At 39.7% G+C, this 20,964-nt stretch overlaps 1 protein-coding gene across 33 annotated transcripts in view; it reads left to right on the top strand.

The window, feature by feature from the left end:
• Positions 1–20,964, top strand: part of MAGI1 (membrane associated guanylate kinase, WW and PDZ domain containing 1) — a 757,001-nt gene that overhangs the window by 615,322 nt on the left and 120,715 nt on the right. For all 33 annotated transcript variants that reach the window (XM_056804389.1, XM_056804390.1, XM_056804397.1 and 30 more), the window contains 2 exons: positions 10,238–10,444; positions 18,062–18,269. In XM_056804389.1, the coding sequence (XP_056660367.1) occupies positions 10,238–10,444; positions 18,062–18,269 (415 nt within the window). The remainder of the gene's footprint in view (positions 1–10,237; positions 10,445–18,061; positions 18,270–20,964) is intronic.

Genomic DNA, 20,964 nt, shown 5'->3' with positions numbered 1-20,964 from the left:
CCTTGTTTAAATCCAGTTTGTGCACAAGTCAAGACATCAATCAGTCATGTTTTTCATCCTCTTTGAAAATGAAGTACATGGAGAGAATGTGGAAAAATGGGGACACTAATACATTGTTGGTGAAGCTATGAACTGATCTTGGAATTACAACCAGAGAGTTATAAAACTACATATGCTGGGTCTGTTTCCCAAGGAGATCAGGGGAAAAGGAAAAGAATCTATGTGTTCCAAAATATTTATAGTAGCTCTCTTTATAGTGACAAAAAACTAGAAATTGAGGGTTTGTCTATCAATTGGGGGAATGATGGTATATAATTGTGATGGAATATTACTGTGCCATAAAAATGATGAGCAGTTTAATTTTTTTTTAAGTGGGAAAGAACTACATGGGATAATGAGAAGTGAAATGAATAGAATCAAGAGAAATCACATATAGTCATAGATTTAATACTAGAAGAATACATTGTGAATATTCCCTCCCGAGAATGAACTGAAAGGTGGAAGCATGAAAGGCTTAATTCATCTGAACAGATCTGTCTCTCCAACAGTACCTTCTGTGAAGAGGCAAGGACTTAATCACTTGTGGATAAATTCTAGTATTTTTCTAATTAAACCAAAAATATTAAGTACAAACAAAAGCTAGGTATTTGGCACTGGGATACCAAGTCAAAATGAAAAATAATCCTTATCCTCAAGGAATTTTTTTTCTACTTCCTGGATGACCCAGATATAGTAATCCCTATATAATAAAAGAGAAGCTTATTATTATTTCTGAGTAATCTTTTAAATGAGCCCAATAGCACATACTTTATAGGGTTATTGTGAGGATAAATGAGATAATACACACAAACACCATAAACATTAGCTGTTATTAATGTTACCGTCTCATTTCCTTGGCTTTATCCAAGGATACTAATTTCTTGTACCTCAAGCAATTGATGGTTCACATTAATATTCTTCACCAGTTCATTGGATAGTAATTTCAGCTGTCCTGCAGGTTGAATAACCTGTGAATTTAGCAAAATAAATAGAATAATAATGATATTTTGTACTTGACCCACTTCAAAGGGAAATTATTATATTCAGATTAAACATGGACCTCCTTCAGGCTACCAAACCATATAATGGATCTTATTGCTGGAAAGCATTTTCTCATATATCACCAGGAGGGTATAAATGCTGTCAAGATTCTGATAGTTTCTTTGAATATTGTTATTCTCTTGAATTAAATTATTTGGACCAGAGTTTCTTGTGATACTCAGGAGATTTCTGGCCAATTAACCAATGAAATAAATAAATCAGAGATCCCAACAGCTACCCAATTGGGGTCCCAGAACTCAGCAAGTATGTTTATGAATAGGGAAATCAGGTATAAAATCAGACTATACAGTCACAATATTCACATCTAGTTCTCCCCCGCCCCCCCGCCCCCCATTCTGAAGCTCAGGGTGATGAGTGCCACATTCTCTTTTTCAAGGAGGCCACATTCATTGCTCTGTCATCATTTGCTGGCAGTGGAACTGTTAACCCCTTAAATGGGATTTGGAAGACCTCAAAAGAGTCTGCTGACTTTCATCTTACTTGATAACCTTGAAGCTTACTCTGACACTGTTTACCACCATTCCTGAAGGCTGCCTTCTTCAGGGTTTTGGTTCTCCTTTTATCTATTACGTTGTGCTTCTCTTGTCTCCTTTGTGGGATCATCATCCTTAGGACTCAGACCCCTTAGCCTTTGGTGTATGCCTCAAGGCTCTGTCTTGTACCCTATAGGAATAAAATGAGCATGACTTAGTGAAGTAGTTCTTTGTCTTGAAAAAGATCTGGGGGTCTTAGTGGACTGCGCATTCCATATGGGTTAGTAACATACTATGCAACCAAAAAAGCTTCCATCATAAGATGACAGGCAGTCCCCACTGCATTCTGTGCTAGTCACACCTCACCTGTCATGTCGTGTTTGTTTCTGAGTATCCCAGTTTAGATGTAGCATTGATGAAATGGGATAGTCGTAAACGAATACAACGTGGCAGATGCAGTTTGACTAGGGTAGAGCACAGTGGAACTTGATGTAGTTTAGTTTATATGTAGCACTGATAAACTGGAGAAAGAGCAGTCAGAGTGCTGAAGAGCCTTGAATCCATCCTTGTTGTAGGAAGATCACTAGGGTTGTTTAGCCTAGAGAATAGCAGCAGCAACAGCTAACATAGAATTTACAGTACGCCAGGTACTGTGCTAAGTGCTGTCCTGTGGAGGGGGAATAGACTCGGGCTGTTTGGTCCCAGAACTAAAGGATAGAAGCTGCAATGGGGCCAATTTCAGCCTGAAAGATATATAAAGATTCTTGCTAACAGTGAGCTGTCCAAAAGTGGAGTGGGCTGCGGGAGAGCTGATTACTCTAGTTGACATTTGTTCCTTCCCCCTTGTGGGATTAGGATGTGGCATCTACACAATCTCAAAAACACACTTAAAATTTTGGGGTCCTCTCTTCATGCCAGAGAAGAAGTCTGGATTTTTTCTTTTTCTTTTATGGGGTATTTACAATAACTTATTGGGTTAAGAATTTGGCTGTAGGCTATATAATTTCTAAGCTCTTTCTGTATTGTCTGCTGGCTTTTATGTGTCGTCTGTGAAACTCTGAAAAACTCCTCAAAATTCCCATTTAATTTCTCATACTGACCCATGATATATTGAAATTGCTATGGGGAATGTCATGATGTGGAAGGGATAGCGAGACTATTTTTTGTTTGTTTGTTTTAATTTTATTTCATTAGATGATTTAGAATAATTTTCCATGGTCACATGACTCATGTTCTCTACTCCCCCCCTCCCATATCTGATGCGCAATTCCACTGGGTTTAACATGTGTCATTGATCAAGACCCATTTCCTTATTATTAGTATTTGAACTAGGGTGATCTTTTAGAGTCCACTTTCCTAGTCATATCCCCATCGACCCATGTGATCAAGTGGTTGTTTTTCTTCTGTGTTTCTTTTCCCACAGTTCTTCCTCTGGATGTGGATAGGGAGAGAACTTTTCAGATATCTCCTTTCATCCTCACCAACCTTGTGAGGCAGGTGTTATTATTATCCCCACTTTACAGATGAATTAAATGAGGCTGAAGGAAAAGAAATGAACTTGTCTGAGGTCACACAGCTAATAAGATTCTGACTCCAAGTATCCTATTCATTGCACAACCCATCTGCCTGCCACCTCCAAAATGATCTTGATGGATAACTGCTTCTTGGGTATATGATGGTCAGGAGGGATTCCTTTTTCATAGGTGCTGGACCAGATGGTTGCTGAGGGTCCTTAAAACTCTCCAGATTTGGTGATTCTAATCTGAAATTCCTCTAAGCTAGGATACATACTCAGCTAAAGTATGAACTCCTCGGTTTGGCATTCAGAGCCCATTGTTACCTGGCACCATCTACTCTTTCTAGAATCATCAGACATTATTACTTCCCTTCTACACTTTCACAGCAGGACAGGCAAACTGATCTTGTGGGTCTTCACACAGACATGAACCCACAGCAATCTTCCCGTCCCTTGTGCCTTTTCCAGCTGGCTTCCATAACTAGAATACATTTTCACCTTACCTGTGCCTCTTAAAGTCAGCCCAAGCACTACTTTCCACATGAAATCTTCCACTCTAGAGAGGGTGCCCTCTTTCTCCCCAAATCTTCTTTCTTTTGAATTTATAGTTGGTATGTACTCACTGCATCCATGTTGTCCATTCCCAATACAATATAAGCATTTTGAGGGCAAGAAATGTTTTTGTATTATTTTTTTTTGTCTTGTGTCTCTGAGCACCTAATAAAAGTCTCAGTCATATTGTGATTCAGTTGTTTTAGTCATGATTAATTTTTACCTCAGTTGGGATTTTCTTGGCTGAGTTACTTAAGTAGTTTGTCATTTTCTTCCCCAGCTCATTTTACAGATGAGGAAACTGAGGGTAAAGGGGTTAAGTACCTTGCCTAGAGTCACAGAGCTACCATCTGAGGCCAGATTTGAATCCAGGTCTTCCTGACTGTAGGACTTGTGCTCTATCCACTGCATTACCTACTTGCGCCTTTAATTTCACATAAGAGGTATCTAATAAATGTTTATTGATCAATACTCAGATTTAACCTTTAGATCTCATAGTCAATATCAGATGCCTCTTTTTGTCATAGAAACACACAATCTGATTCCACAAGGATCCTCTGGTACAGCCTAGTTCAAGTCATGCCTAATAGAAATCTCTACAATATTAATGACATATGGTCTTTAAACTTTGGCTTAGAGACCGCGGGATGGGGGGCAGGGGGCAGCAATACCATCCCCCAGAATGCCATCCCTTCCATTTTTGGATAATTCATTGTAAGGGAGGACTGATCCCCACAGGCTGAAGCATTTATTTTCCCAGTCTATTTCTTTCTCTTTTATTCTATATTCATTGTTCTCTGGGCAAAACATCTTCATTTTTAAATGATTGAGCCCATTTATTGTATCTCCTATAATTTCTCAAATGTTTCCACTACTCCATAATTGTTATGTACAGAATCTTCCATTAACTTTGGCTTTTTATGTATTTAAAAAAACCCACACATTTAGATCACTTCTCCATTTAGAATTTATTGTGCTCTATGGAACGAGATGTGGATGTAATCTTGTTTTTCGCAAAGCTTCAATATCTAGTGACAAGTTATAGTAATAATGTGAGTCTTGGTTGATCTGAGCCCCTTTCAAGGGGTTCTCTCTCCCCACCACCCAAAAAAAAGAGGCCAACAATTTATTTATATTTGGTTCACTGACGATTTCATTTTTCTACTGGTGGAGGAGTCATCAGGGAAGACTATTTTGGAATTCTTCCTCTTAGGAGAAACTGGTTTATGGGATTGAAAATGGTGGGGATCTTGGGAGGAAGTGCCCACTGACTCTTAAAATTACTGCTAGAGCTTTCCATTTATGAGTTATTTGCCTGAACTCTCTTGTCCTATCAAATTTCACTTCAAAGCCAAGTCTAAGGCCTACAAATTTTGTGTAGAAGAGCCAGGGTGATATATACATTCTGGATACATACATTAATAATTACATGAGAGTATCGATTGAGGGTTTCAAGAAACTCTGTCGTTTGCCAAGTAGTAGTCCTAATTAATTAGTGTTTTCTGTGAATTAAAGCACATGCTTAGCTGATTTTTATTCAAGGCTTAGGAGTCTTCTCACAGAGTCCATGGTGCCCATGGTGCCCATCTTGGACTCCTGGTCCCTTGTGGTGGTTGGATTCCTCACAGCCATGAGAAAATGAGGTAGTGGACTCCAGAGTCATAGCATCAGAAGAGGAAGAGTTTTAAAAGCCCAATCATCAAGACATACAAACATAGAGCAAATTGAGATTATAGGTTTTCTTTTTTAGGCCTCATTGTTGTTTAGTCATTTTAGTGTTGGCTGATTCTTCATGGTGGCATTTGCAGTTTTCTCAACAAAGATACTGGATTGGTTTCTCCTTTTTCTTATCCAGATCATTTTACAAATAAAGAAACTGAGGCTAACAGGGTAAAGTGACTTGCCTTGGGTCACTCAGCTAGTAAGTGTCTGAGCCCAAATTTGAACTCAGGTCTTCCTGATTCCAGGCTTGGCACTTTGTCCACTGTCCCACCTTTAAGCAACCTTAGACATCATTGAATCCGGCCCCTTTAGTATCCATATGGGTTCATATACAATAAGTGACTTGCCCAGGGTCCAACATCTAATACATTTCTGAGGTAGGATTCAAACCCAGGTCTTCCTGACTTCAATTCCAGTCCCCCACCCCACCCCCAGCCCCTTGCCCTGTGACACTGGGAGCAGTATGGAAAAAATGTATTGGAGCTAGGAACAAAGCTATAAAAGACTAAAGACACGATGAAGAGAATGAAGAATTTTATAGTGGAGAATCATAGCCGCCATCTTGGAGGAAGGATATTGTGTAGATTTCGGATGTGAGAAGTTAAAGAATGAGTTTGTGCATATTGTGCAGAGTAGAGGGTATTTTGACCTTTGGGCCCCTAAGCCTGCCCAAAAAGGAATTTTGGAACACTATATAATGCCTACCATATAGCGCATGCCACCATAGTTGGCTTCTCAGTGTGTCAAGGAAATTCATTCCCTCCCCCTCCTGAGTAGCTTGACCTGTCTGTCAACATTCCTCACAAAACACGTTTATGCCAGTTTTTGTGTCCATGAATGTGCTGTTTGTCAATAAAAGTGAGGGGAGAGGTCCTCTCTAGGTTTTCAGGCTTTGGGCTTTACAAACGCAGGATCAGAGCAGGCAGATAAGGGAGAAAGAGGAAGGGACTGGAAGGCCAGGCAACTCGTGATCAGGTTATTTAAAGGAATGATGAGATTTAAATCTATGATTGTCTACCCTTTCTAATAAATTTTATAAAATATATATCTAGGTAGAAATAGTAATGCAATTCTTACACCAGTATCCACAGACTACCTGATGATGGCTCCACTCGGTATTGTTCTCATTTTATTAGTGACATTGATGAGAAGTAATGGCTGTAAAATGTCCTTGTTGTGAGGGCAGCTAGGTGACTCAGTGGCTTGAGAACCAAACCTAGAGATGAGAGGTACTGGGTTCAAATCCTAGCTGTGTGACTGACAAGTCACTTAACCCCACTACCTAGCTCTTACCTTCTTTCTTGAAACCAATTGAGTCTAAGACAAAAGTTAAGGATTTAAAAGAGGAGGAAGAAGAGATGAAAGAAAGTCAAAAATGACAAAATCAAAGCTGATCCTCAATTATAATAATTATTATTATCATTCATCCTTTATCTTTTAGAAAACCAGTGTCATTACAAGGTGATGACTTGCGTATGAATTGTAATTTAATTGTACTAACTTAGATTGTCTTCAAAGAAAAAAATGAGAAAATATACCTCTTGTCTCAATCACTAGAAGTGGGTATCCATAGGTATGGAACAACATATACTCTCAAACATGATTCATGTCTTATTAAATTTTGCTCAATTTCCATTTTCTTTCTTCTCTATTTTTTGGTTCCAAAGGAGGGCTCACTGGATGAGATAGTGGGGGGGGGGGGAAGAAACATATACTGAATTGATGGGACTAGGAACACAAAAGATTTTAATGCAAATTAATAATTTTAAAAAGGAAGAGGAACTTAGAACCCCATTCCAAGGGGATGGGGATGCACTCTGTTATCATCAGTCATTCACAGGCTACTGTCCAGAAAAGGTGAAATAAGTTAACCAACTCATTATTTAGTATTTTGTAAGAAAAATAATGACTCTGATTAACATCTAACCTAGTTTTCATCAAAGCTAATCATTTTTTAAAATCTTTTTTTAGTCAACAGTAATCAGGTCTCACAAAATAGATGAAAATGGGTTTAGGTGAACCCCCTCAAATAAAAAAGGTGGATTCCCCAAATCATTAGATGTAATTCAGCTATACTCAGCAATCATTGCTATTTGTATATACACATGAACATAATACACATTGAGGATGATGGTACTATTCACTCATACCATATTTTAGTTCATATACTAACTTGTAAGTGCCAAAAGAACAGGGATCATGTATACTAACACATATATGGCACTTACTGGATGCCAGGCACTAGCCTAAGTGCTTTGCAATTGTTGTTATCTTATTTGATCCTCATATAACTCTGGGAGGAACTTGCTATTTTTATCGCCTTTTTACAAGTGAGGAAACTGAGGCAAGAAAAAGATCAAGTGACTTCCCCAGGGTCACACAGTTGGTAAGTATCTGAAGTCATATTTGAACTCAGGTCTTCTTGACTCCAGGCCCAACTCTCCTATCTATTGAGCCACCTAGCTGCCCTTATTTCACCTATTCCTTTCTCCCGGTACCTAATATGTGCAGTTCACCTAATATTTTGATTATAGTAGCTTTTAAGAAAAAAAAAAAAACTATTGGCGTATGTGTTTTCTCCATATGTGTTTATTTATTTATAGAGATATACATTCAGAGTTGCAAGATCAATTCAACAAACATTTATTAAATGTGTTCTATCTCTTCAAGAGAACAAGAGAAAATACATTTAATAAATGTTTGTTGAATTGATCTTTTTTCTGTCTATTTATATTGGAAAGTTGACATGGACAGACCTGTGTATTTGGAAAATCAGCACCTTGTTTAAGCAACATTAAAATGCCTAATCACCAAACATTCACTTATTCATTTCTTTACCTTTAAACACATAATTGGTTAGAAATCAATTTGAATCCCCTCGATGTGCCACATACAGCCTCTAGCAATGCAATAAATGCCTGTCTCTTCTTTGGTTCAAGATGAATAAGAAATATCTCGTTTCATTTAGCTGCTTAGGCAGGGTGAAAGGAGTCAGGAAGACACGAGTTCGAGTCCAGCATCTGACAATAACAGTGTGATGTCCTGGTCAAGACACTTATTCTCTCTGAGTTCCAGTATCATCACCTGCAAAATGGAAATTATAAAAGCCTGTGACTCCCAGGGTCATTGTGAGGATTAAATGAAATAATATATCAAAAGCATTTTGCTAAGTCCAAAGCACTGGCTATTTCTATCAGGACACGTAGGTAATCTCTTCTCAAGACTCCAGGCAATCCTCTTAGTCTCTCCGTCACACAGAGCCTATCTACCTGCCGTAGAATGGCACATTGGTAGCAGAACTTCCTTGCTGGGTGCTCTTTCCATTAATGAATTCACAGTCTTCATCATCATCATCAAAGACAAGGATCTTAATCTGGAGGCCACTGACCTGCAAGAAGTCAGGGGGGTCTGTGAACACTTTTATTTCAATACAAGATTTTCTTCTGTACTTCTCTGTGTTGATTTTTCATGCTCTCTAAGCATTATTCTGAGAAAGGATCCATAGACTTCAGCAGCCTACCATGCTCCATGATATACAAAAAGTAAAGAATTCCTAATGGAGAAAAGATTAAATAGAGCTCTGGGAATCTTCTGAGAGAGAAACAAAAAATTAAAAAAAAAAAAACAACCCTTACTTTCTGTCTTAGAATAAATACTAAGCATTGGTTCCAAGGCAGAAGAGCAGTAAGGGCATGACGAGAGGTTAAGTGACTTGTCCAAGGTCACACAACTAGGCAGTGCCTTAGGCCAAATTTGATTCCAGATCTGACTTTCCATTCACCAAGCACTTAGCTATTCCTCAAAATAGAAGATTTACAATTTTTTGTAATTTCTGCTTTTGGAAAACCAAAAGAGAATTACAAATATCATAAGGGTATAGAATCATAGGTCAGAACTAGAAGGGAGGAGAAAGATCATCCCTTTCAACTCTCATTTTTACATATGAGGAGACTGAGATTAAGGGAATAAGTGGCAAAACCAGGATTCAAAACCATATCCTATGGCTCATTTACACTCAGTCATCTTACTTAGGATTCACCGAATGGACCCAAACGCTTTTTCCTGGCCCTTTATGTACAGCCAGAGCCCAAAGAATTCTGGGAAATGATCACATTATTCAAATTTTCACTGCTCCTATTCTGAAACAAACAGAATTTCCATGATATCGATAACCCTCCAGCACCTACAGTCATGTTTGCTGTGACTTACTGGCCTGCCGCGACGTGGTATTTAGAGATGGCTGCTCCAACGGGCACCATCGCCAATGCACAAGGGGTTCTTTAGAAGACTTGGCAAGTGGCATTCCTCTTCTAACTGACCCGGAAGCCAAGGCTACTGTTCCATTAAATAAGTGCCACGTGGCATATCACCCCTTTCCTTTCGGGGAGTGTTTCCCACAAAGAACGATCACTTTTTAAGAAATGCTCTGACCCCTCTTTGAGATTCTTCTATTGATAGGGAAGGTTGGCGTAGCCTTTCGGGTCCTATCAGGGTGCGAGCAGCATAGGACTTTTTCTTTTCCGTGGAGCTCCCTCAGAATGCACTGTGCATACGTGTAAAAAGTGACTAATTAAGATTCAAATGGAATGAGTGGAAGTTGAGGGTTCCAGCCCGGCTGCCTTTGTTTTAGTTTCTGCCTGCTGCCTGAACCCAAACAATGCAGCCCTCATCCCGGCTTCTGAATTCAACATGTCTAACTGAAGAGGAAAGACATCTTTTTCCAATCCATCCCAGAAATGAAATACAGGCCATTTAGGTTTTCCAGCTTCATTTCTTTATGTTCAAATGGGGTTGAATGTGAAATCTTGCCTTTTTTTCTTTTATTTTTTGGTTAATTCTCACTGAAACATGCAAATGTGCCTCTATTGCCTAGGTAACTATTATGGGACACCCAAGCCTCCCAGCCAACCCGTCAGCGGGAAAGTGATTCCCACTGATGCTTTGCATAACCTTCAAACCGGCTCCAAGCAGTCAACCCCGAAACGTACCAAGTCCTACAATGATATGCAAAATGCTGGCATAGTACACGCGGAGAACGATGATGAGGATGACGTCCCTGAAATGAACAGTAGCTTGACAGGTAAGAAAAGGGGGGGGGGGGACTTCTCTTTCTTGAAGTTGGGGGCTGGGGAGAGGGAGGGGGAGGAGAGGTTGTTTCCTTCTTTCTTGGCCCTTCCCACTAGGGGTCTGGCAGAGATACCAGGGTTCTTGGTCTTAACATAGTCATTTTCTTATTCAGTCTACATTTATTCTCCTCACCTCCTTTTATTCACAGTTTCTATCCTGATCTAGTATTTTTTTTTTAAGGAACTTGAAAAATGTATAGCAAAAGGAGGGTATTGAATAACCTTCATCATCCCTCTTTTCCTCTCTTTCAAGATGTTACCCAGGGGTCATTATTACTATTATTAATTTTATTTTTTGTCTCAGAGCTCTCCCCAGATGCCAGTAGTCTCTTCTGGAAAGAAGTAATGGTATTCATTTGACAGCTTCCTATCAAATATCACTTTATTGATAAAAAGATCTCATCTCTTTGAAGCCGACCACCATGAATGAAGATAGATTATGAGAAAAATTGGAATGGCATATTGGCTCTTAAGTTTTCTCCATGCTTAAATATTTTCTTTAATATTTTTAACAGTAGTTATTATCCCATCTGTCAGCACATGAGGCAGCCGTCTGTCATGGTGGTTCGCTCCATAATATGACTATGCTCACATTATTTCTGCCATTACATGCTCTACAGCCAGCCTCCCACCCCCAGAAAGAGACGTATTAGAGCATTAAATTGATCTGTTTTGCCAAGAGAGATTTGAGGATTGGAGGGAGCTGTGGGGTAGGTGAGAATGTAGCATTACAAACCACAGGCTAAGAATATGGACATCTGTGTGATTTTTCATGTTTGTCAACTAAATGCCTGATGATGATACCGCTTTGGGTTGGCAAGAGCCAACAGTACTCAGAAGGTGTCTGGCATCCTCTCTAGACTTTTATACTGAGAGATGGGTTGGATACGTTAGGAGGAAGACAGCCGAAATAAGCCTCCTCAGATGGACCTTCCTTTCACTGCGGAAGGTGGCAAGTTGTCTGCTGTTCCTTGTCCCTTGCACTTCTTGGCCATGGGCTTGCATCATTCCGCTGTAAGGCAGGTGAGGGTGGGAGGAGGTCCTCTGCACTCATACACAATGAGTGGAAGATGCAAAGAGGCCAATTTCAGCTGGGAATGTGGCAAACTTTCTAAGAGTTTGCTGTTTAAACCTAGAAAGATATTCCTCGGAAGGTCCCCTCTCACTGGAGGTCCTCCTACAAAGCTTGGATGAACCACCTGTTTTGGTATACATTTTGTAGAGGGAATAGGTCTATTCAGGTACATTTGGCCTAAGGAGCCTGTGAGATCTTCACCAACTCTGAGAGTCTGTATCCGAGCAGTACTTTGACCAGTCTGTGGACTTCCTGCCTGTTGTCCATCACTCTCACTATGTGACTAACTAACCTACATTGTCTCATTCGTGTTCAAGCCATGTCTTATGATATCTTTGATGGCTCTTCCTACATGTTGTGAACTTTAAATTACTCCACCCTACTTAGATCTTACTTTATGGTGAAGATAAAGTTATAATCTCCTGATTGAACAATCTATGTAGGCTGGAGTAATTTAAAGATCACAATGTGCAAACATTAAAATTATTCATCAATAATTTAAAATGTAATCTTTTTAAATTATTGATGGATCATTGTAAAAATTAAAATTAATATAAAACAATTTAAATATTTAATTTTTACACATGCAAGAAAATAGGCTGCAACTTGTCTGACATAATAGGCTCAACTCATTGTTCCCATGCTTTTCCATACCAAAACAACCCTTCTTGCCCACCACTTCCCATCTGTGTTATCTTTGTTAGAATAGAAGTTCTTTGAGGACAGGAAAAGTCTTGGCCTTTGTATTTGTATCTCCAGGGTTTGGTATATGGTGAACACATAAAAGATGCTGTGCCATTCATTCATTCAGTCAGTCGTTCATTACTTGTCCAAAACTGACAGAGAAGGAACTTGACTTGGAGTCGTGGATTCTAATCTTGATTCAAACTGGCTTGGATTCCTTGGAAAGTCATTTATCCTATATGTGCCTCATTTTTTTGGTTTTGAAATAATGGGGGGCAGCTGGGTTGCTCAGTGGATTGAGAGTCAGGTCCAGAGACGGGAGGTGTTGGGTTCAAATCTGGCCTTAGACACTTCCCAGATATGTGATCCTGGACAAGTTACTTAACCCCCATTGCCTAGCCCTAACCACTCTTCTGCCTTAGAACCAATATACATTGTTGACTACAAGACTAAGAAAGGAAGGAAAGAAAGAAAGAAGAAGAAGAAAAGAGAGAGAGACAGAGAGCAAGAGAGAGAGAGAGAATTAGCCTCAGTGTCCTGGTCATACCTTCTAGTTTTCTGTATCTATGTTCTTATAATTTAGGTTCCTATGACACTGACACAATTTGGGAAAGCAGTAGAGTTTAGAGAACTGTGCTCAGACTCAAGAAGCTTGGGTTCAAGTCCTTTTTTTAACTTTGTCATGACTCTGAGAAAGTCACCTAACCTTTCAGTGATCCAGGCAACTCTCTTAAGACTAGAAACTGCACTTGTTAATTCATTTTAATTGTGCCCAGCTCTTTGGGACCTCATCCGGTGTTTTCCTGGCAAAGACCCTGCAGTGGCTTGTCATTTCCTTCTCCGGCTCATTTGATAGATGAGGAAACTGAGGTACATCTGTGGATGCCAACAATCTCTCATCACCTGGACAATGATTAGTGCTCTCCAAGTGATGGATGTGGGTGTGAATCTCTCCTTAGACATTTAAAGGCACTTCATAAATACATGTTTAATTAAAATGAATAAAAAATATTTTCAGTGGAGATGTTTGGGTACTTCTGGCTCAAGATACTAATGATTTCCTAGGATGTCTAGTTCTGGGAGAATCGTGGTATTCCCAATTCATTGGTAAATTGAATAGTATGGATCGAATGTATGATTGAGGCAGGGCCTTTACTCTTTAGCTTTTTGTTTCCATTTAGAATAGAGCTGCCTCTGACCTCTGAGGAAGCATTCAAGGTGCTTTAAAAAATATTTGGATCATTTAAAAGTCATTGAGTTGTTAGAAATGCTTTCCATAGGATATTAAAATCCTCACTCATGCAGCTAGCAGCTCTGTCTGAATACACTAGTTCTTAAAGCCCTCCTAGGGAAAGAAACAACCAGATTTTTAACTGGCACGTGGAATTTTAGAAACAAAGCTGGGTTGTACACCCCTTCATTTCGGTTTTCTCTTATTTAGCATTTTATAGCAAACTAAAACCCTTTTAGTCTCCCAGTGGATACATATGTTGATTGACAGTTAAAGCTATGATTTTCTCATAACTCATCTTTGCCCCTTGGTTATAATCATTATTCTTATTGTTTTGGTTTTTAATAAAACCTCACCTTCCAGTTAGAATCATTGCTGTGTTCCAAGGCAGAAGAGTGGTAAGAGCTAGGCAATAGGGATGAAGTGACTTTCCTAGGGTCACACAGCTAGGATGTTTCTGAGGATAGATTTGAACCCAGGACTTCCCATCTCTGGGACAGACTCTCAATCCACTGAGCCACCCAGCTGCCCCCAAATCATTGTTGTTTTTAATACTCCATCCCTGGGGCACCACTGTTGTAAACCAGGTTCTGCTGGTTATTGGAGGATTAAGTGTCAGTCAATAAATCATCCCTCACTCCTAAAATTTTCATCTCAATTGGTGCTGAGCAATTTTTAGAATCAGCAAATTTCCATCCTTAGTCCATTGTGCCCAATTAACTTTGATTTTCCTCATCTTTTTTGTCTCTAAGCACCTTTGTATTGCCTTCTGTACATCCACTCTGTGATGCACACTGGAGAAGGACAAAAGGACCCTTTCTTGTGATGCTTGGTCACCTTTCAGAAAAGTAGTCATTTGTAGCAATAGGTAGAAATTGGGCAAAATAGCACATAGTTGACAGTTGGCCTTGAAGCTAGGAAGGCTTGGTTTCAAATCCTGCCTCTGCATCCCACAGGCTGTGTGATCCTGCTCAAGTCATTGGACTTCTCTAAGACCATAAGTTGCCCAGAAGATGCTGATTAGGTAGAGATAGCTTCCTCATCTGGGAGTGCTCAGCCCATTTATTTCAGTCCAATTATTTCATCCCTTAGCCCTAGCCTAAGGTTACTTAGGAATTAGATGGAGGGGGAGAGGAAAAATGGAAAAGAATGGTCTTTCATTTGTCTTTTTTATTCATGCACTGTTTGGCACATAAGTATATAATCAATGCTTGTTGACTGATTCAATAATGATTTGGAGAGTCAGCATAGTAGGGCAGCTAGCACACTGGATGTGACTGAAAGTCAGTCCCGTCTCAGACACTTGCCCAGCTGTGTGAACATGGGCAAGTCCTTTCTAGTCTCTGAGTCTCCGTTCTTTCTTTGTAAAGTTCAGCTAGTAGTAGCATTTACCTCACAGGACTGTCATGAGGTTCAAATGAGATGATAGATATGAAGCACATTCTAAGTCTTTTAAAACACTCTATAGGGACAACTACGTAGCACAGTGTATAGACTACCAAGTCTGGAAGTAGGAGGCTCTGGGTTCAAATTTGACCTGAGACATTTCTTAGTGGTGTGACCCTGGGCAAGCCGTATAACCCCATTTGCCTAGCCCTTGCCCTTCTGTCTTAAGAGGTATCATTAAAAGAGAAAGATAAGGTATTAAGAAAAAATTAAAATTAAATAAAAATTAAAAATTAATTTAAAAATGAAAAATAAAATAAAACAAAGCACTCTATAAATACTGATATGACCATTATTCAAAAGTGGCTAGCATTTATTTTCATCAGAATCTATTATAATGCTATGTAAAGTAGCATGTAGAGTATGTTTGTAACTTAGAGGATAGAGATCTACTCATCCCACCCACTTAAAAGCAATTACCTTTGTTAGATAATAACACTTATAAATTGACTCATTCAATCCAAACTTGAGTTAACAGAGCCAGTAAACTCCTTGAATTGGGAGAGAGTTGGTCATGCCCTACAGAATTTGTATAAAAGGAAGGAAACTCGCAGGGATCCAGATAGAGATTCTTAGCTAGACAGGAAGAATCGGGGTCATACAGAACTGAGCCAGCAACCGGTAGTGTCAGGGCAATCAGCAAAAGAAGAGAAGGTACGACTGAGTTTCAGCAGAAAAGGAAGGTATGGAAGAGAGCCATTGGCCCCACTGTCATTTTTGAAAAGGCCCTTGCTGATATCACCAACTCTTGAGAAAAGATTTCTCTTTTCCCAACATAATTTCCCTGTGGGAGTCTATTCATAAATGCTAAAATATAATACAAAATCATTCTAACTTTAATTTTGGTCTTACTCACATATAGCCCAGTAAGCCCAAATTCTGCATAAATGCTAAGAATTTTCCTAACTGGGGGCTCAGAGCAATTCTGATTAAATTCCTATCTTTTTTATTATATATATTATATTTTTATTTATTATATATCTAATATATTTTTATTTTTATTTATTATACATACCAAATATATATTATTTATTATATACCTAAAGTTTCAAGGAACCAGTAGACCTTAGGAGCCATAATACTGTGTATAAACAAATTATCGTAGATACATATAAGACTTGAGATTAAGAACTTTTTGTTATAACACGGGTATTTGTACTTTTTTTTTCTGGTCCTGTAATTTTGGCACAGGACCTACTTCTACCAAAACAGATTAAGGCTTTCTCTTCAAGTCATCATTTTAGACGATTGGCTAGGGTCCCATGGGCCATCCAGTCATTGTGTTAAAGGCAAGATGTGAACAGATTTTTCAGGATTCTGTGGTCAGCTTTCTGCCTACCATACCAACCTCCCTCTCAAAGACTTAAAAGATCCAATAAATAGTTGACTTGAACTAAATTGAGCTGAATTCGATATTATCACAGAATCATAGAATTGGTCATCTAATCAATTTGCTACCTGCGCAAGAATCCCCAGAACAACATACCAGACAAATGATAAATCAGCTTTTACTTGAAGTCCTCTAGCGAGAAATAACCCACTCCTTTGGGAGGCTACCCATTCCACTCTTAGAGAATTGTGACTGTGAAGTCTTTCCGTCCATCAAGTCTTCTGCTGCCTTTCTGCAAACTGTGGTGGCTCTCTTTGTGTCTCTTCCAAATGAGAGGGCAAAAAGACTTGTAGGACCAGAGTACTCTATTGTAAAATAAGTCATAATGTTTCTAGTCTCAAGAAGAGTATAGAATTTCAAAGGAAAAAGGAGTCCTAGCAAACATGCCAAATAATTTGCTGAAGGTCACAGATGTAATAAAATATAAGATCTAGGTTTGGAATGCAGGTCCTTTTTACTAAAAAATCAGTGACTTGGGGGGTATTTTTGTTGTTAAACTACAGCCTATAGCCTTCTGCCTTCTGCAGAAGTAACTAGTGATATGGCTTCCCTCTGCCCTTCTAAAGGAAACTTTGAAGTTGAGTCATTGAAATGCTGTCTGCATATTTTTCTTTTGTTTGTATTGGCCATCAGAATTCATGAGATAGTCTTTCCTTCTGGCCAATATCTACTGAAAATATTTAAATGAGCTAATGCAAACAGTGGCTAGTAAGGGCATGACGATAGTGCTTTCTTATTTTTTCTTTTCATCCTGTTTTCAAAAGCAACGTTTTTTTCTCCCAAAAAACCCCTTCTGACTTAGAAAGCCCATGTGTATAGAAGCCCAAAGCAGCTTGAGGTCATGTTTTGCTGGGCTATTTTGCTTCAGAATCTTTGGAATTTGAGTTATGAAGGTGCTTCTTCTTTCTCTTTTAACTAACCAAGATTTAAGAGGGCTGTTGAAGCTGAATATATTTTCCAACATCTTCCTTTTTGAAGGAGTCGATCTGATGGATCTTTTTGATGCCTTCTGCCAAAGAAAATGCAAGCCAGTCAGGCAGTCAACAAGCTTTTATTAAGCTTTAAGTGCCAAGAACTGCTTTAAAGCTCCCAAGCAATGAAACTCAAAACATTTTCACTTTCGTTTTATTATTTTTTAGAGCATACTCCATGTAGAGTTGGGATTCCATTGACCATTAAGGGAGAAATGGCATCCATGATTAGGGAGGTGATAGGAATCGGTTTTCATCAGGACAAATGTAGAGTGCTATGTTTGGCTCTGACCACTTCCTTTTGGGAAGGGCATTGTTAAGTCCTGGAGAGCATCCAGAGGAGGCTAACCAGGACGGTGAAGAGCCTTGAGTTCATGACGTCAATTGAAGGAACTGGGATTGCCTCACCCAGAAATGTGAAAACATGTCTTCAACTCATTCAAGGGCTGTCATGGGGATGAGAGTTTCCACCTGTTCTACTTGGCCCCTGAATATTGCGGATAGAAGATGCAAAGAGATGGATTTAAATTAATGTGAGGTCAAACTCTCAGATCAAAGCCCAATTAACTACCTGAATCATGGAATACCGGGGGGGATGTAAGTTCTCCTTCAATGGAAGGTGGTCCACAATGGGTAGATAGGCTACTTGTTGGGCATATTGTAAAAGGTATGGGGTGGACCACACACTCTCTGCGAACCCTTCCACCTCTGAGCTCCGGTGACTCTGAAGGCAATTTCTCTGACCTTACTTCTTTTTGTGTCTGTATTCCACAGATTCTGGAGATCAAGACGAGCACAATACCCATAGTACAAGAGAGACAATCCTGCCCCCTGTGAATAATAACATCACCACTGTTCCCATCACGGAACCATCTCAGAAGCTCCCTCAATACCTACCTCTTTGTGCAGAGGAAAACTTAGGTCCTCTACCTGAAAACTGGGAGATGGCCTATACCGAAAATGGAGAAGTCTATTTTATAGAGTAAAGTATACTCCTTTTTCTTCATTCTGATTAATTAATTTTTAATTCTTAAATCTATGTGAGTTTTCTGCAGATATAAACTGGCTGGGTAACTGATTGACTGATGAGTATATAGCATAGGATGATCAGATGGAAATTTACATCTTGAAGAGGCTATTTAGGATGTTTTACTGTTCACCCAAAGAAGGAACAGAATATTCATTCTAATCCTTTCAATAAGTCGAAAGGGGCTGTGAGAGAATGAGGTTACTGGTGAAACTGGTGGCTAGGCTCTTTGGAACCCAGGAAGTCATTGTGGAAAATTTATTTTAGCCTTTAGAGGAACGGCACCTGCAGTATCCTGGGAGAAGCCCATCATTCCCCACTATGTGCAGAAAGGAGGGTTGGATGTTCCTTTCTCTTCATCCACTGGAAGCAGGGTCGTATAATGGAAAGAACGCTGACACCGAGTCAGAGTATGTGGGTTCAAATCCACCCTCACCCCAGTAGCACCTGCCTGACCTTGAGTATGTTGCATAACCTCCATAGGGGTCCATGTTCTCATCTGTAAAAGGAGGGAGCTGGACCACATAGTATTGAATTCATTGGCTCTTCCACTATTTGCCGTCCCTTCGCTCTACTGACTCATAGATTCTTCACTGGTGAAATGAGGGGACTGAAAAAGGTGGGCACAGATTCCCATCCTCAGATCCACAGAGATTTCAGGGCCAGGAGTGGGAAGATCTGTGAACATGGCTGGAAGAATTCCCTCATCTTTTATTAAAACAGCAGAGCCTTCAATTATTCGAAAAAAACATCCTTCTGAGAAGTCCTTTACCAGACTACCAAAAGGGTCTGTGGCACAAAAAGGTCCAGAACAGCTCTCGACTCCTTTCCCTATATAAAGGCTGGTGGCAGCTCAGATGTCTCAGTAGATAGAGCTCCAGGACTGGAGTCAGTTAGGTCCAAGTTCAAATCCAGCCACAGACACTTACAAACCTGGGCCAATCACTTAACGTCTGTCTTCCTCTGCTTCCTCCTTTGTAAAAAGAGGATAATAACACCTTCCTCCAGGGTGCTTGTGAAGATCAAATGAAGGGATATTTGCAAAGGGCTTTGTACACCCTATAGCACTATATCAATGTCTTTATTATCATTAAATCAGATATTATTATCATGTTGCCCTTTATGAAATCATTTTCAGAGCCCAGACTTTGCTCTTAAGCTTCTATGAGGGCAGAGACTGTGTCTTCTTTGTTCTCTTTGCCCTAATGCCTAACACAGAGCTCTCTCTTCATAGTAGGTATTTTAATGAATGTTTGTGGGATTAAATCTAATCAATCATATTGTCAGCACTCTCCTTCTCTCTGTGTGTGTCTCTCCCTGTCCCCTCTGCGTCTGTCTGTGTCTCTCTATCTCTGCTTGTATCTGTCTCTATCTCTCCATCTCCTCTCTGTCTCTGTCTGTTTCTGGCTTTTTCTCTATGTGTGTGTATCTATCTCTGTCTTTCTCTCTCTGTGTCTCTCTGCTTCTCTGTCTCTCTCTGTCTCTGTCTCTCTCCCTCTCTCTTCCTCTCTCTCTCTTCCTCTCCCCTCCTCTTGTTCTTTCTCTCTATTACTCTCTCCCTCTCCCTTCCCCCCTCTCTCTCTCCCTCTCCTCTCTCCTTCTACTTCTCCATTTCCCTCTCTCTCTCTCTGTCTCTCTCTCTCTCTCTCTCTCTGTCTCTGTCTCTGTCTCTCTCTCTCTCTCTCTCTCTCTCTCTCTCTCTCTCTCTCTCTCTCTCTCATCTTTCTCTGTATCTCTGCCTCTCTCTCTCTCTCTCATCTCTCTGTATCTCTGCCTCTGTCTATCTCTCTCTCTCTGTCTCTCTCGCCTTCCCCCATACACACACTAAGAGAGGAGTAATTCACTGATACCCAGAGTTCACCACTTACTACTTATATAACCTTGGCCAAACCACTGAGCCTCATTGGACCCTCATTTTCATATCTATAAAATAAAATGGCTGCACTTAATGTTTCTTGTTATCCCTTCAGCCTCCAGACCTATAATCTAATGAACTTTCATATTAATCCTATTTCTATAGCGCTTTAAAGTTGATAAAGTACTTTCTCCCAGGGACCTTTTGAGATAAGCCATGTGTGTATTACTATACCCATTTTACAGATAATAAAAAAGCAAGGCTTAGGAAAGCTTTTTGTTCGTAGTCATCCAACAGCTAAGCAAGATTTTCTGAACTGGAATTTGAAGTGTTATCTCTTGACTGCATGTGGCTCTTTTTTAACTGTACTAGACTTTGTCTGCACTGTTAATATAATCCAAACTGGTGAGCGAGAAAGCTGAGAAAGACTTATTCTGTTTCCAACATAACCAATGTGTTTCTGAGAGATTTTTCTAACGCATCAGAACCATGACTAAATCTAGCCCTTGTGAACACCATCCAGTGTTGAGCTGTGGCAATTGTCCGGGCGGAGCGATGAAATTCCCCAAACTTTCTGAGCTCCTTTTATTAGGGTAATTCTGTATTGCCTGCACTGTTTCTAAAGTACAATCTAGAAGTCTTAGATTAATGAAAGACATTAGGCCCTTTGAAGTACATGAATGAATTAAAGGGCTTTCATTCATTCTTCAAGAGAATTGCTATGCAGGGTAATGAGGGAAATACCAGACCTTTCATTCAAACTGCAACCTCCAGGTTTTAAGTCAGAAGGTCCTA

The sequence above is a fragment of the Monodelphis domestica genome, chromosome 7 (genome assembly GCF_027887165.1).
Source record: "Monodelphis domestica isolate mMonDom1 chromosome 7, mMonDom1.pri, whole genome shotgun sequence".
In the NCBI taxonomy this organism is placed as follows: Eukaryota; Metazoa; Chordata; class Mammalia; order Didelphimorphia; family Didelphidae; genus Monodelphis; species Monodelphis domestica.
Note: the sequence above shows the minus strand (reverse complement) of the source record. Positions and strands in the feature narration are given on the sequence as shown.